At 34.7% G+C, this 17,066-nt stretch overlaps 1 protein-coding gene across 1 annotated transcript in view; it reads left to right on the plus strand.

Annotated features, from left to right (window-relative positions):
* LOC148600393 (uncharacterized) overlaps positions 1-17,066 on the plus strand; it is a 140,081-nt gene that overhangs the window by 106,198 nt on the left and 16,817 nt on the right. Inside the window, exons 95-115 of the mRNA XM_088557410.1 lie at positions 69-239; positions 751-876; positions 1,549-1,749; positions 2,419-2,676; positions 3,216-3,428; positions 4,810-4,950; positions 5,311-5,671; positions 6,055-6,344; positions 6,652-6,906; positions 7,141-7,364; positions 7,922-8,083; positions 8,728-8,916; positions 9,054-9,427; positions 9,797-9,959; positions 10,174-10,362; positions 11,409-11,607; positions 12,060-12,205; positions 13,958-14,206; positions 15,273-15,546; positions 15,883-16,110; positions 16,537-16,866. Coding sequence (XP_088413536.1) covers positions 69-239; positions 751-876; positions 1,549-1,749; positions 2,419-2,676; positions 3,216-3,428; positions 4,810-4,950; positions 5,311-5,671; positions 6,055-6,344; positions 6,652-6,906; positions 7,141-7,364; positions 7,922-8,083; positions 8,728-8,916; positions 9,054-9,427; positions 9,797-9,959; positions 10,174-10,362; positions 11,409-11,607; positions 12,060-12,205; positions 13,958-14,206; positions 15,273-15,546; positions 15,883-16,110; positions 16,537-16,866 — 4,743 coding nt within the window. The remainder of the gene's footprint in view (positions 1-68; positions 240-750; positions 877-1,548; positions 1,750-2,418; positions 2,677-3,215; positions 3,429-4,809; positions 4,951-5,310; positions 5,672-6,054; positions 6,345-6,651; positions 6,907-7,140; positions 7,365-7,921; positions 8,084-8,727; positions 8,917-9,053; positions 9,428-9,796; positions 9,960-10,173; positions 10,363-11,408; positions 11,608-12,059; positions 12,206-13,957; positions 14,207-15,272; positions 15,547-15,882; positions 16,111-16,536; positions 16,867-17,066) is intronic.

Below are 17,066 nucleotides of genomic sequence, written 5' to 3' on the forward strand. Positions count from 1 at the left end.
CTTGCTGTGATACTGGTGACAATGTCTCCCAATCTTCAGAACTGACATTTTTCTTTATTTGTTTTTAGGTCACAGTTTGCCATGTGATGCTGGGTACATTTGCCTGACTGGATCCAATGTTGCCCGACCAACTGATGGAATCATTGGATACATCTGTCCAGCAGGCCATTACTGTGTATCTGGAGCTGTGATAGAAACCAAATGTGACATTGGATACTATGCTCCAAGTGTTGGATTAGGTATATCTAGACTGGAATTTTGGATTTTTGGATATATTTTTGTTAAAAATGTTTAGTCAAACCTACCTTAAGCAACCTATCAAGAAAGAGCAAAGCCATGGTCATAATAGACAGCTGGTCTTTATATATCAATTAATTTTTCACATAATGTACTACATAGTGATATTTTAATCATAGTCTTCTAAGACAAGTTATGAATGAATTCAGGTGGTTGTTGACAGTTTTTACTGCATCAAGTTTGTACGCAATATATTGAAATAAAAATATTGGTATAACAAAAAATAAAAATGGGCAAATGTGTTCCTATTACTACAGGCCTGTGATGGATTTCACAAGTCATAAGTGTTTAATTTGTAATAAGTATTGATCAATAACATCTAATTTTATATTTGCAACTTTTTGTGTAATCAAAAATGTCAAATTACAGCCTGCATCAGTCAATGAATGTTTGTTTTTATTCTTGCAGAATTGTGATGTCCTGTTTCAATGAAATAAACTTTTTCTATTTTAGGAGAATGCTTGCCATGTCTTGAGGGAACGACTTGTCCAACTATGGGAATGAATGCAACACTGCCATGTCCATCAGGACACTACTGTCTGAATGGGACATATAATGATGGCATACCTTGTCCAATAGGTGAGTAAAATATTGTATGAAAGCATATCTTGTCCAGTAGATGAGTAAAATGTCGTATAATGATGGTATACCTTGTCCAATAGGTGAGTAAAATGTCATATAATGATGGTATACCTTGTCCAATAGGTGAGTAAAATGTTTTTGGTTCAAACATTTTGGAGATGAAAACATCACATGCATTTCCATTAGGATTAAGAGAAAATGTTTATTATAGTACTTGATAATTAAATAGGATTAACTGTAATTAGGGAACTACCATTTGTTTTATGGGAGTGGAGGCTAGGATCAAATATGAAATATAAAGGCAGGATTGAAATTTTCACAAAATAAAAATCTAGGACAGGCCATGAGAAAAGAATAAAAAGGCAGGATTTACCATTGTCCATATATTTTTTGTTTATACATGTATTATTAAAAAAATAAATAAAATTGGTGCTACGAGCTAAAGTAAACAAAGGCTTGACCTAAATTTTCTCAAAATAAAAAAAGTTCTAAAACACTATTATTCATTGGACATGAGTATTTTTCAATTCAGTCTAATCATGTTTTTTGTCTCTTTGACACATTCCTTGTTTCAGCTTGCTGCTTGATTACTAGCACTTAAAAAAAGTTTTATGCAAGATATTATTAACTACATGGTATTCTACATTTTCAAATTTATTTTCTAAATAGGATCTTACAACCCGCATGAAGGCCTATCATCAGAGGACCAATGTCTGGCCTGTCCACCTGGCCAGTATTGTGACCAGTCGGGGTTGTCTGCCCCTACAGGAAACTGCTCAGCTGGTTACTTGTGTCTTGGTAATGCTTCAGTAGCAGCTCCTAATGATGGAGTCAATGGACCATGTCCACCAGGATATTATTGTGAAGAAGGTTGGCAATTTTTTTAAATTGATAATTGATGCATTTTTTCATGGGTTCAGATGTTTTTTTAATATCAGTTAACAGGAGCATATAACATTGTAGCTCATTATGTCTGAATGCTTGGGCATAACATTTTATCATGAAGTTCTTATCTTTATTCAGTCATTAACTTTTTGGTAACATACTCCAAAAGTTGTGAAATAATTATAACTTAGTGGAACATATTATCTATGTATATATATATATATATATAATTTGTAAAAACTTGTTTCCTGATCTTTCATTTCTGTTTACCCATTACAGCAATATTGATACAACAGATAATTTGAATTGATAAAGTAACAGTTTTTGTAAGAATCATGCTACTTCTGTAATATGCTATGCACTCCAAAAAATGCTATACATTTTTATTTTTGTAATTATTTGTTTTTTTTTGTCTATATTATGAAGTGTATAATTATTCATTCCAATTAACTGTTCTTAGGAGATAATTCACATTGTTTTTCAATAAGCCAAGAACAAGGGTTACTATATATGAAAAACCACATGGTACTTCCGATTTACTGTAACATTTTAAACAAAATATCAAAAATAAAAATATGTAGGCTTTCCAACCATGAATCACTTTCTGCATGATTCTGAGCTGGAGTACTTCTTAATACCTTTTATTTTAACCAGGAACTGTATCAGCAACTCTTTGCCCAAGAGGTACTCTACGTAACAAGACCCTCGGTCAATCAGAGGCAGATTGCTTCCCTTGTGATGCTGGCCACTATTGTGACAACGAAGGAATGCTTGGGCCAGCAGGCATTTGTGAGGAACGATACTATTGCCCAGATGTAGCCAAGATAGAAAGTGGATCTCCTACTGATTATCTTTGCCCACCAGGATTTTATTGCCCACAGGGAACTGCCAATCCTGTTGCTTGCCCACCAGGTTTGTTTATGAATTATTATGATTAGTCTAAAATTTTGTGCAGGCAATTTTTTCTTGCTTTATGTAAAACTTAACATTTGCCTAACTTTGAATACAATTACTTGTTTTGTCTTGTAACATGATGGCTGACATATTTCTTTGAGAATAATTACCCACTATTCCATTTCTCAGGGGCAAACATCACCCATTGTTGTTCCATTTTACTCACAGTGTGGTAACTCACTGTTCCATTTTACCTATACAGATTTACTCACTGTTCCATTTCACACATGTAGAATTACTCACTGTTTCCTTTTACACATGTAAATTAACTCACTGCTCCATTTTACACGTACAGATTTACTCACTGTTCCATTTTTTATTTACAGATTTACTCACTGTTCCATTTCATACATACAGTTTTACTCACTTCCATTTTATACATACAGTTTTACTCACTGTTCCTCTTCTCATACAGATTTACTCTTTTCCATTTTATACATACAGATTTACATTTCTCACAGGTAAATTTACATAATTCTCTCTTCATTTTCTTACAGGTAAATACCAGCCCTACAGTGGATCTATCAATTGTACCGACTGTCCCAGTGGTTATATGTGTCAGCTTAACTCAAGTGTCCCAGAACCATGCCCACCATTCTCCTACTGTCCTGGAGCAACCTATGACCCAATTCCATGTAATGATGGGTCGTACACAGAAAACACAACTACAGGACTGGAAAGTGCTGACCAGTGTAAAGCTTGTCCAGCAGGTAAGTGTAGAAATTAAGAGATCAGCATTTTAAAAAACTACACAAGTTTTTAAAAATGCTGATCCAGGCAGGGTGCTATAATTTCTGAGGTATATGTATTGATTTTGTCTTTAATACCAAGGGTCTGGAAATTTTGACAGCCCATCTCGAACATTTTATCAAACTTCAGCAGACGTTTTTGTCAGTCTTTTACATGCTCAGATCGAAAATTAACTTAAAAAACGTTGTATGTAGTTCTTTCAAGATAAATATTGGAAAGTGTGTTATTTCATCACATACTCTGTCTTTTACAAAGTAGCAGAGCGAGTGAACAAGTTCAGTTTCGACCACACATGGACATTCTAACATGTAAACAAAACATTGTATCTCTTGAACTTTTTCATTACATAAGCAAACAGCCGAAAACTTCAGAGTGATGAAAAAAAAAGGTTGATTATTTATAAAAGAAAATCGCGAACAGATTTTGTATATTGATTTAACTGGTCTGTTGACATCTGTGTTATAACGATTCAATCGACGAATTAATAATTACAAACTACGACTGATTCGTAGTTTCGGTTCCATGTGCTTTCGTTACCTCTGAAAGATCAGCGGGAAAATGATTGACTTCTCAATCTTTTTTCCTTATTAATCAGCTAATAATTAATAAATGTATGAAGATTCTCCAAGTTACTTCAATTAATTTGTATAGGCAATAGGGCTGCATGTGTACCGTTAATTCAATTATGCAATCAACTAATCAGTTACAGGTAAATCACAGTCACAGGTGGCTGCATATCGGCTGAAATTGACACACACCTGTCAATTAATTTCCAATAAACAATTAGGATACTGGTAGACAGGATGTTTATATACTAATAAAACCATGCAGATTGTAATTTATATGGGTTGACGATTTTTTTTATATCAGATATTGGAAAATTGTTGTCGATCATTTGCAAAATTTGTCGGTCAATGACCGGCATTTTTTATCGTTTCCGGATCCATGTTTAACACATTTGTATAAGGAGCAAACTAAACAAGTTCTAATTGATGGATTTATGTTAAGTTTAGTTTGTTGCTTTATAATGGGCCAGAAGTGATTTTGTTTGCTGTTTAAGGAGGTAGACCTAGGGTAAGGGACATAACTCCTAAAATCAGTGATGTTTTGTATCATATTCAATTTCACCAAAGCCTATTGAGCTTTCATTTGACACAGAGTGAAATCAGTCCTAGTTACTGTGATGCTTACATGACATTGATGTAAAATGCTGAATACAAATGTTCCATTGATTTGTAAGAGTTGCGTCCCTTACCCTAGGTCTACCTCCTTAATATCAGCTTTATGTACCTAGCACCACAACACATGTCATGTATGTAATATCTTATACCTTTATGTCAGGTGTATACTGTACTGGAGGTAGAATAACTGGACCCTGTGCTGCTGGATATTATTGTATAGTCAACAATACCATCCCCAATCCTGACAATTCATACAGGCCTGATGGTGGTCTCTGTCCTTACGGATACTATTGTCCAGAAGGTAATGATAATACAGATAGGTGTATGGTGGAATTGGTATTTGAGAGAGGCTGCTTGTCTACACATTTTTAAGATGATTAGATTGAATTTCAGTCTCTTTGGCAACTATGAAATTATTAAATTAAGAGATAATGCTGACTTCCAACAGTTAGGTTTACATTCAGAGTACTGAAGCACCAGTTAAAAAATAAAGAATAATCCAGGTTTTACAGTTCTATGTTTGTAGCATCTTACTGAAGTATCTTATATAAACTTGATTAAACTGTCATATTTTTAAATGATCTTAATCAAAAGCCTAAAAAAATGAAAAATTTTGCCTTAATGCATGAAAAAATGATCAAGTCTTTATTTTTTGCTACAGGTACCACTGACAAATTAACATGTGTCCCAGGTCAGTTCATCGCCATAGAGGGTGCTAACAGTTCAGCTGATTGCCAGGCCTGTCCAGGTGGTAGAGTATGTGCTCACAACTCAACCCTATCTGAACCATGTTACACTGGGTACTATTGTCCATTTAACATCCCTGACCCAATTCCATGTCCTCAGTTGACCTATAATGAACTTGAAGAAGCAGATGACATTGCTTGGTGTTTACCTTGCCCTGGAGGATACAGATGCAATGAAACTGGGATGGCAAACTATACGATGTACCCTTGTCCTGTCGGCAATTACTGTCCCAATGGCACTTTGGACGTTATTCCATGTCCTAATGGAACATACAGGTAAGTTAATGAAAAGTTGACATCCATTCATGTGGTAAATTTCTGCAGCATGCATTAAAATTTTTGTATAAAAACTGCTTGATATTGATGGGGCTGAACTGTAAAGTAGTATTGTTATGGTATGACTTTATTTAACTTGCTTGTTGAAGTCTATAAAGCTACCATAAATAATGGAAATGCTACCACATAGACAATATAAACAATGGATATAAACATTGATACCCTGATCAATTTCTCCCTCTTCAGTTGTTTAGAATGGTCTAAATTTTAATGTCCTTCCGAAGCCTTTAGCCTTGAATACTGTTTTTTTTTCTATTTAAAGAAACATCAAACTTAAGAAAAAAAACTTTATGATAGAATATTAAATACATTTTTAAATTCAGAGCTGATGTGGCTGCTGCTGATCTCTCAGACTGCACACTTTGCCCAGCAGGCAAGTATTGCCCAGATCAAGGCATGACAGATGATGGCATCCAGTGTGATGAGGGTTACCATTGCCCAGCAGGTGCAACATTCCAAGTGCTTTGTGCGGCAGGATACTACTGTAACTACTCCATGGCCCAGGTACCTTGCCCACCTGGCTACTATTGCCCAAATGGTACAGCTTACCCAATACCATGTCCCCAAGGACATTACTGTGGCAGTATAGATAGCTGTAATATGACTGATGCAGGTAAGAAAATGTTTCACTTCTATTAATTTTAAAAGTATTTTTTATGAAATTTTTATTGCAATTGTTTATGCTGCCTCCAGTCAGCATACTCTTATTTGAATAACTATGGAACTGCCCAATAGAAAAGAAAACTGAGAGTAAAAATTGGTGACTTTGATTGTGGTCAGAAACAGATGCTTGAATCAGCTGATATCAGCAGCAACCACATCACAAGATAATGCCCATATAAAAGCCTTATATCAGCTGATTCATATCCACAAAAAAACATCCTTTAGAAGCAACATTAATTTGTTTCAATCTTCATTAGGTGCCATTGAACCCATCATGTGCCCGTTGGGTTACAAAGAATATGATGGAGCACCAAGAGCAACATTTGAGGACACCTGTGAGCCATGTAAACCAGGAACATTTGGTGCACATGCGAGTCGTGCAGTGTGTGAAGCCTGTAGAGCAGGTGTTGTGTGTCAAGCTATAGCTACAACAGACCAGCCTGTGGCTAATTCCAGCTCTATAGCAAACTTGTTTGGACCTAATGTTACAAACTCATATCTATGTCCTGCAGGTAATTTTTGTGTGAAACCTGGTATTTTTTTTTCATTGATTGGAACCTGAATTCATGATTTTTTTTAGCTATGATCATTGTTAAAAAAAAAACTCACAAAACCCTGGTATCCCAAAGCACAAAGAAAATAAACCCACAATTTGATACTATTGTTAGATGGACATATTTTACAGGATCATACTTAGAATTTACATTATTTGAATTCTTTTGAAACTTAAATAAATTTTTCTTCAGGTTACTACTGTCCACAAAACAGTTCATCTCCCACACCTTGCCCCGCTGGACGTTACAATCCTTATGCTGAAGGCAAGAGTATCAATGACTGTGAACTTTGCCCAGTGGATCATTTCAATAAGTGGGAGGCTCAAGAAGGATGTTACTTCTGTGGTGGACAGGCAACACAACCAGAGAGAGGTCAGACAACCTGTGTCTGTACTGGATCAGGAAGAGATTTCCAGGTATGTTAAAAACTATAGATGTGTGAAGACTGTAGGGTTTCTTGTTGGCCAAACTAAAGCTGCTTCCTGTGTTGTTGGCAAAATGTTGCCCTGTTGTTTAGTTTTTGCTCGCTCTTTCTTGGTATTTTTGGTTTGATTTGCATTTTCTCTGTATCTCTCTATTAATATTCTTTACAGATGTATTTAGATAGCAGTTTACTTTCTCTTATTCAGCGAAAGAAAAATTAAATACCCCCCTTATTTTACAAGTGGGGTAGGCTATATAATGATGCATCTGTTTAGATATAGACTTGACAATACATATTAGGAACAAAATTTGCAGTTTTAATCAGATAGTGATCTTTCACAGCTTAGATAAAACAATAATAGCAAGCTATGTTGTTGCATTATTTTCTATTGTAAAGCACATCTTATCAACCTTCTTTTCTTATATCTTAACAATAAAATCAATTCAGGATTATAAAAAAGTGTAAGTTTTGTATTTGTCATTCACTGATATTTATGATTTTATAATCAACTTTTACTCAGTACTGCATTGCTTTGATTTACAATTGTAGGAAAGTGACAGAACATGCCCATGTGGTGCAGGATTTATAGAGAATACTGACATCATTGATTGTACAAAGAAGGTGTATGACCTCTGTCTCTCAGGAACAACTAGGGCACCCAACGGAGAATGCCTCACTGATACCCAATGGGAGGACTATTGCAGTAACTATGTATGTTATGTTTTTTTCTATGATTCTTTTGATTACTTTGTATCTAGCATGATATACATTGACTGTACATGTTTGACTTAAATGTGAATATAAGCCTTACTAACCAAGCTTCTATTATAAATTTATTTTTACACACCCACCAAGTGTACTCAGGGTTGTATAATACCCATCGTCAGACCCACCGAGTATACTCAGGGTTGTGTAAAACCCGTCGTCACAGCCACTGACTATACTCAGGGTTATGTTATACCGTCGTCACAGCCATCAAGTATACTCAGGGTTGTGTAGTACCCGTCGTCACAGCCACCGAGTAAACTCAGGGTTGTGTAATACCAGTCGTCACAGCCACTAAGTATACTCAGGGTTGTATAATAATTGTCATGTCTGTTCTTCTATCAGTTTGTTTTCTGAATGAGATTAACATTACCAAATTGTTTCAACATTTAGTTAAATCAAGTTCTATTAAGTTATATACATGTATTATAATTACTATTCAGGAGTTATCACCCTTTTTACTTTGGTGTTCAGAGTAATTCTTGTTAATAACCAAATTAGATTTCTGAAAGATAGAAATAGTTCTCCTTCTGAAATGTTTAAAATATTTGCCAGTAGACATAAAATTCTGATCAATTAATCGATTGCAGGTTTGTAAAGCAGGAGGCTATATTGGTTTCGATCGTTACATTGGTGTATGCCTCTGTCAGACTGATTATTTGGAGGACATCTGTAACTTGGAATGTCGTATTGCTCAACGTGACAGGATTGGACTTGTCTGTTCAGAACCTCCACTGGAAGTCCATGTAGTCATTAGAAATGAAAATGATTCAATTTCGGTAAGTTCTTACATGTCATAATTAACCAAAATTAATTTATTTAAAATATAGTCAAACCTGTCTTATGTGACCTTCCAAAAGAGTGCAAAACCATGGTCACATTGGACAGGTGGTCTGATATGTTATTTGTTTTCTAGCATGAAATTACCTCTGACAACCTCTTAACATCGATCAACTCCAGAGAGGCCATAACAGAGGATCAGTGTGACTCACTAGATGGATCTGAGAAACCTATTCACTTGGCTGAGTGTGGACCAAGTGGATTCCTTGGTGTTTACAACCCATCAACTTCAGGAGTTACTTCCCTTTTCATCAACAATGTTAAAGACCCATCAATTACATTTAATGTAACTATTGATAGCAATCAGTACACTGGAAGACGTCGTCTGCTGGCTACTTCATCCCTCTCAAACTCAACATTCACTGGTATTGAGAATCCTGTGACTTGTTTGGAGCATGGTGAAATCATGTCTTGGTCTGTGTCCAACTCATACTATCCAGTGTATGACATGTAAGTTGAACTGTTTGAAACTATTATTGTGAATCTGGTAATAATTTCTTCCGTTGTTAATGATTAAAAGTCTTATGCTTATTTTAAATCACAAAATATCAGATGTGGATGACAATGAGTGTATTAGATTTGTGACTGAATATTGTGCAGACATATTTATTTTCACAATGGCTTATTTTCATGTAGTCTGTAAACATATTTGCGGATATCGATATCCATGTTATCAAAAAATGATGTAAATTATCCTAGTGTTCAAAGTCAACTTTGAATTATTATTTTTGGCATTTTATGTTCACTACAAAAATATCAAAAAATTAGTACACTGCCAAAATCTTAGTAGTTTCATTGATTTGTGTACTCTCATCATAGCAACAACCTCTTCAACACCAATGGTAACTTTGACTATGGAGGATTTCGTCTCCTGGTGGAGAGTATGGTACAGTCAACGTCATCTGCAACCCTTTTCTTCTATCAGTTTAATGACCCTGGAGTTTATGTCTTTTATCTGAGCTCTGATGTCAACAAGAAGATGGTATGTAGTAGCCAGTATTTAACTTAAGTTTTTCACGTAAAATTTCTTATCATATTTTAAATGAAAAAAATAATCTAGACAACCAAAACAAGAAAAAGAAATAAAATAAAAGAAGGAAAAAGCAAAGCAAAGGATTGCTACCGGGGTATATAGAGATAAAAGAAATTGTGAAAAAAGCAACATATTAAAGTTCTGAATCTTTTTTTCATTACAGTATATCCGTGTTATGGCCCAAAACTCAGTCTGTTCTGAAGATGGTCCATTCTTCCCACCAACCTCCAGGTACTTTATCCAGAATGGAATTGGCTTGGCCTCAGACATACTTCAGGCTCCAGACTGGGCCATCATCTTCATCATCCTTGGAGCTGCTCTCCTGGCTATGGTTATTATGATGATTGCTTTGGTAAGTTAATTCATGTTTCTGTCTCCTGTCTTGGCCGTCCCCTTACCTGAGACAACCACCAGAATCCAAACTTTATACTTTTTAGATTTCTCTGGCTATTTACAGTACCTGAACCAATCTGTGCAACCGTATAAGCAGTTGTTCACCGATTGCCAGTCAGTTTCCAATGAGCCATCGATCGTTTCCTTGACCAATGATTGGTTTATTTATTTTAGGGATCCATTTCTTTTGGATTTTTTATACACATTTACTAAATTAAATTAATTCAGACATCAATTAACTTGCTTGTCTATTAAATTTACTATTTTTAATAAAGTACAAAATGTTTACTTATTATTTTAAGCTCAAAGTAAATTTGATATGAATTTAATTTGATTCATTTTGATAAAAATTCTGAAATTTACATGAAGCAATCATCTGTCATTTTACATAATAAAACATTAGTAACTGGTCTGGTCATCTGCTTTTGATCTGTCAGCAATCATTCAATCAGCGGTCATTGATCTGTCAGCAATCATTCAATCAGCGGTCATTGGTCCGTCAGTGATCTTTCAATCAGTGATCATTGGTCCGTCATTGATCATTCAATCAGCGGTCATTGATCTGTCCGCGATCATTTAATCAGCGGTCATTTATCAGTCAAATAGTTGCATGGATTGGTTATTTTATATTCTTTTGCAGTTAATGGCATATGACCCATATATTTCTCAGCTTTTATGAACCTACTGATATTATATTTTATAGTGATATTTGATCTGCATATAATTGAAACACTTCAATTCATATCACTACCATTATTGAACTATCCATATTTTTGGTTCAAGATTTGATTGTATATTTATGTACAAAAACAATACATTAGTTAAATCTTCCCCCACCACAAGGCAGAATGGACATGTAAATATCAGTGTCTGTGCATGCGTCCGTCACACTCGACTTTGTGGATGCAACTCCATTGAAACTGTTATACAGATTTTGTTCAAATTTTGTTGGATTATATCATATTGCACCACCATTTTGATTTGGAATCATTGTTTTTATTTTAGGTACTATTTAGAAAGTATGGCTGGACCAAGACTTCCTATTTATTCCCATTCTACAGAGCTCGTACTAGAAAGTATAACTTTGATGACTACTCCAGCAAGGGTTCAACAGTCCATTCTGTCAAGAAATACCATAGAAACATGGATGCTTCAGCCCTACGTGGTGAAGTTCGTGATGATAATAGATTAGCTATACTTGATGGTAAGCTCCTTTAAATACAACTGTCTGTTCATAACAGCTTTGTTAATTTTCCTTGTCTTTTTTTAGGGCATGTCATCCCACATGTTTATATCCATACCATTTTAAAAAAAAAAACCTCTCCTTTATCATTTTATCTGTCCTCTCATTTTTGTTGCTATTAAAATCATGATAAAAAAGAAATGCCTACCTCCTCCTTTGGTTTTAGGCCTGAGAATCAAAATAATAACTTTCAATTGGCCTTAACTAAAAACCCATAGATTTTCAAAGTCAAATGTGAAGACACGTAGTCCTTGTGAAGGGTTATTATTTTATTAATATTTCTTTTTATTCATTTGCCAATCAAAGGTTCTAACACAATCATATGTTTAGCATCTCTAGCTCAGCAAAGTGCTTTATCTATTGTCCAAGCCTATTCGATGTTGGTATGATATACATTTATATCATTATTATAGCTGATGCAGTGGACCTAAAGAGTGATGATTTCTGGGACTATGACAAACAGGTCGACTTAGAAGCCTTCAACACCAGGGCACTGTACGATACCTTGTCTAAACAGTCCAACAAGGTTACACAGACAATTGGCAGACAGAAGGATGAGGTATATTTAGAGCTAAAATATGAGACTGGTAACAATAGAGATCTTTAGGGAAAATTAAAAAATTGGTATTTGAGTGAAATATGCAGCAACTATGGTTCAACTGTACAAAATATATATAGGCAGATCAAGGTTTCGGACAGCCCATGCCGGTCATTTTATCAAATTTCAGCAGACGTTCGTGTCAGTATTTTACATGCTCATATCGAAAATAAACTTTAACTAATAAAAAAAAACATTTATGCAGTTATTTTATGATAAATATTGGAATTTGTGTTATTTCATCACATGCTTTATCTTTTACAAAATATCAGAACAAGTGAACAAGTTCGGTTTCCACCACACGTGGACGTTCTAACATGTAAACAAAACATTTTATCCCACGAACTTTTTCATCACATGGGCAAACAGCCGAAAACTTTTGAGTGATGAAAAAAAAATGTTGATTATTTTTAAAAGAAAATCGTAAATACATTTTGTATATTGATTTAAATGGTCTGTTGACTATTCAATCGATAAATCAATAATTACAATCTACGACTGATTCGTAGTTTCCATACCATGTGCTTTTGTTACCTCTGAAAGATCAGCAGGAATATAAAAAATCTTATTAAATCAAATAGTAAATGTATGAAATTTTCCAAATCACTTTAATTAATTCATATAAGCAATGGTGCTGCAACGCAATGGAGCTGCATGTGTACCGTTAATTCAATTATACGATCAACTAATCAGTTACAGGTAAATCACAGTCACAGGTGGCTGCACATCGGCTAAAATTGACACCTGTCAATTAATTTCCAATAAACAATTAGGAGACAGGTAGACAGGATTTTTTATGTTTGATATCGGAAAATGGTCATCGGTCATTTGCAAAATTTGTCTATCAATGACCAGCATTTTTTACCAAAGGCCAAGTGAGCTTATGCCATCACTTGGCGTCCATAGTTATCATAGTCATGGACAAATTTCTAAAAAAATTCTCCTGTAAAACTATTAGACTGACAGGATATAAACTTGGCATGATTGTTCCTTAGAGTATTGTGCATAAAGTGATTGTTTGGATTTATGATCCATGAAAAAACATGGCAGCCATTACTAAAAATAGAACATAGTGGTCTGAGGCATTTTTTTGCAAATAAGTCAAAAACTGTTGCCTTTAGTGAAATTCTGACAAGGTAATATTTTTCAGCATCATGAGACCAACCAGTTCCGAAATTTTCAAAACCATTCGTTGACTGATGTAGGAGTTACGGCCCCTGAAACAATTTTTTTGTTGTTTTTTTTTCACATGTACAACAGATCATGTAATGAATATAAGCTTATTTGTTTTTTAGTTTATTGTGCTCAAAATGACTGTTGTGATTTTAAATCTATGTTGGAGAGATATGGCTGCCTATACTAAAAAATGAAACATAGGGGTTGGAAGAGTTTTTTAAAGATAATTCTACAACTGTTGCCTTAAGCAAAATTCTGGTTCAGGTCATAAAATGCTATTAAAAGCATTTCCTGCATTTGACAATTTAGTTGATTTTAACTTAGCCTGTCTCATTCCTCAAGTTATTTTTTCAAATAAGCAAATGGTTAACCAGGAGAGCCATTCAAACTCTATTGGGCCTCTAGTTCACTCTACCACCTACTTAATGCAGGTAGGCTGTGTTGCCGCAGATTAATACATTAAATTTTATGATGAGTTTTTACATTGATTTTTTTTTCAACATTTTATATGTAAATCTGATGTTATTTTCTTTGCAGGTCAAGAACATGTACCAGAGAATAGCCAATCAGAATGAGTCTCTCAAAGGACTTTGGGCAGCCAAGATGAATTTGAGAGGACCAGGTGTATTGGCCAGTGATGAGGATATTGCTACATATGATGAGAAACTCAGAGCCCTTGAGAATGAGCTGGAAAGAAGGAAGCATGTTGGTCGACAGTTTGAGGAAATTCTCATCAGACAGAAAGAATTGATGGAAGATGATGAGAAAAGTAGAGAAAAACATCAAGTAAGAATATTTTTTCTCACTTTTTACACAGGAATTTACCAATTTTTAGCATTGTGAGTTTGCCTTGTCACAATCGTGAGATATTAAGAGTCTATCACCTGTACAAGGGAAATTTCAGACACCTGAGATTTAATTGTTTTCTAAGTAGGCCAAATTAAGAAACTATGATATCTTACCAAAGGGAGATTATCCAATCTTGCATGAGAAAAGCTGGTGTTTTATTTTTTTTTTCTCATTTTCACATTATGTTTTCCAATAAAATGTTTGAATTGAAATCACCTGTATTTAAAAGCTAATCATGACGTGTCAATATGGTCAGGGACCAGGGTTCACTTCATAAAAGTCCACTGGATATAAACAAACTGATTGAAATAATCAATCAGCAGATATTCTTGATAAAATTATTATTTTAAAAGAATTTTCAAACTCATATTGGTAAGATATGATTGTTAATTCTTGTCGCTTTAGTGAGAAAAAAACAGTCATCACAGTACAATGTTTAATAACATATTGCTTGAACGTAGTCATAGTGGCAAGCATAGCTGAACTGGCCTAATTGTCAAAAAAATAATTTTAAAAATAAGGAAAAGATTCAAATATCACCAGAAAATGCAAGACTTGTAAATCCCTGACAGTCCCTCAGTTAAGATTTTTCCACTTTGCACTCTCAGCCCATTAGATTATTTTTGTTTGTTTGTTTGTTTTTTGGGGTTTTTTTTTGCTATCTACCTATTGGTTTTATAAAAACAAATTGTAAAACTAAATTATAATAATTATGGTCTTATTGCTTCCATGCATACCCATAATCATAATGCTTTGAGAAAGGCTCTTCATTTCTCCATATAATGTGCTTCTCATTACCCATAATTCTGAAGATCAGTCTTTTGTTGTTTAACAAGTTTTGGTTTTTTTTTTAATTGCAGTCTGAAATTTTATGCTGCAAAAGTTGATTTCAAAATTTTATAAACTAAAATATCCTAGCAAGGTGACTTGTCTGAAAACATAGTCTGTAATTTGCTATATTGTATGGAAAACATATACTATAATACAGTATGATCCCCCTCAGGTTGAATATCAAGCCAATTTGAGAGAAGCTGTCAGAACTCTCCAGGAACATGTCAAGCTCATACAAGAGGGTGGATTGAACAAAGATGGCGAGATTGACCTCGAGGCTCACACATCTAACAACTCTCGTGTTACTATGCTTGTTTCCAACATGGTGGATGAGAGTAAAACGGAATGTCAGCGTGTTGGAGCATGGGGAAGTCTGGGACAGGGGACTGGAGGACAGCTTGTCAGAGCAGGAAAAACCTCACCAATGAAGAGAGAAGAACTCTTTGGTAAATAAATGCTACTAAAGTAACTTATCGAGTCAAGGAATAATTCTTATAAAAAAACAAGATCAAAATGTGCCCAAAAAAATAGAATTGTTGCTTTCAATGCAAAAAAAGTGCAAATTGGAAAGCTTAGTAAAAATAATTGCAAATTCCAAATTTTTAAGCAGTTGAAAAATAAAAGATAGACTGTCCTGCATGACTTCTGTATTAAAAAAATTAATCATAGGAACAAGTTTCTCTACATAACCAGAAAATACAGTTATTCAGCTGTTGCTCTCAGTTATGATGGACTTTGCCAAGTTTTTGATTTTGAAAAAATGTAACATTTTATTACTAAAGGACCAGACCACAGCATTAAAGCTACAGATCTTGTTGCCATGGATGACAAGACTGGATTGATTCGTCCCAAGCCTGGAACAAAGATAGTTCTAGCAGATGGCAGTTTGTCAGATGTACCACCTGACCATTTCGTTCATCCTCAGACAGGACATGTATTACCCATTCAAGGCAACATGGCTTACGATCCTGTGACTTCACGTCTGGTCTTTGTAGTAGACTCTGCCACAGGTATGAATCACATGACTAATTTCACACACTAGTCCAAATTATAATATCATGCTTATTATATATTCAATCTGGTCTTCTCTGCTACAAGTATTTCAACTATCCTGGAAAATAATCCAGAAAAAAACTCATCTTTATTTATTTGGGGGTAACAAAGTCATCAACTTACCAAATTAGTTTTATCCACCAAGTGGCACCAATATAACTTGAAATAAACAGTTCCTTCTTGGATAATTTTGGCCCCACAAGAGGAGCTAAGAAATATGGTAATGGTTAGAAATTCATCCATGATTTTAGAATCAAACAAATAATGGATTCTTACGTCTATGACATAAAGGTATTTATTTGTTATACAAGAAAGGCTAAGTAGTTCACATTATTAAATTCTATTATTATAAACAAAATTTAATTATATATTTCTCACAATAGGTGAAGCTGCCAGAGCCGATGAGCCATTCATACCTTTCGTACCATACCCACTCAGAGATGGACAACCAATGAAAACCAAACTGAGACCACTTGAACACAAGAGTGATTTGAAATATGGAGCTCCTATGCCTGATCCAATTACTGGTATACATGTGCCCATTGTGGCTGTTACAATGCACCCCCAGACAGGGGCTATTCTACCAATTGGATGCACCCATGTTGACCCAGTTACAGGACTACCAACACCTGTTGAGGTTGGATCTGTCATGGTGGATGCTAACTCGGGACAGGCAGTACCTATTTTAGGTGCTTCTCTTGATCCATCATCAGGTATGTCTAATGTATCACACTAAAAGTTATGTCTGGGAAAAGACACTAGCTTATACTATCTAATGTAAACAAAGATTTTATTCTTTAATTTTATGATTTATTTTCTGTACAACCCATTACAAAGAAAATAAATCCCTTTCATAAAACCAACATGTAACACCTGTGATTTCTATTTTTCACTTTGACATATCTAAATCCTC

This window comes from Perna viridis, chromosome 13 (genome assembly GCF_037379345.1).
Source record: "Perna viridis isolate PV_CMFRI_1.1 ecotype Kerala chromosome 13, ASM3737934v1, whole genome shotgun sequence".
Lineage (NCBI taxonomy): Eukaryota > Metazoa > Mollusca > Bivalvia > Mytilida > Mytilidae > Perna > Perna viridis.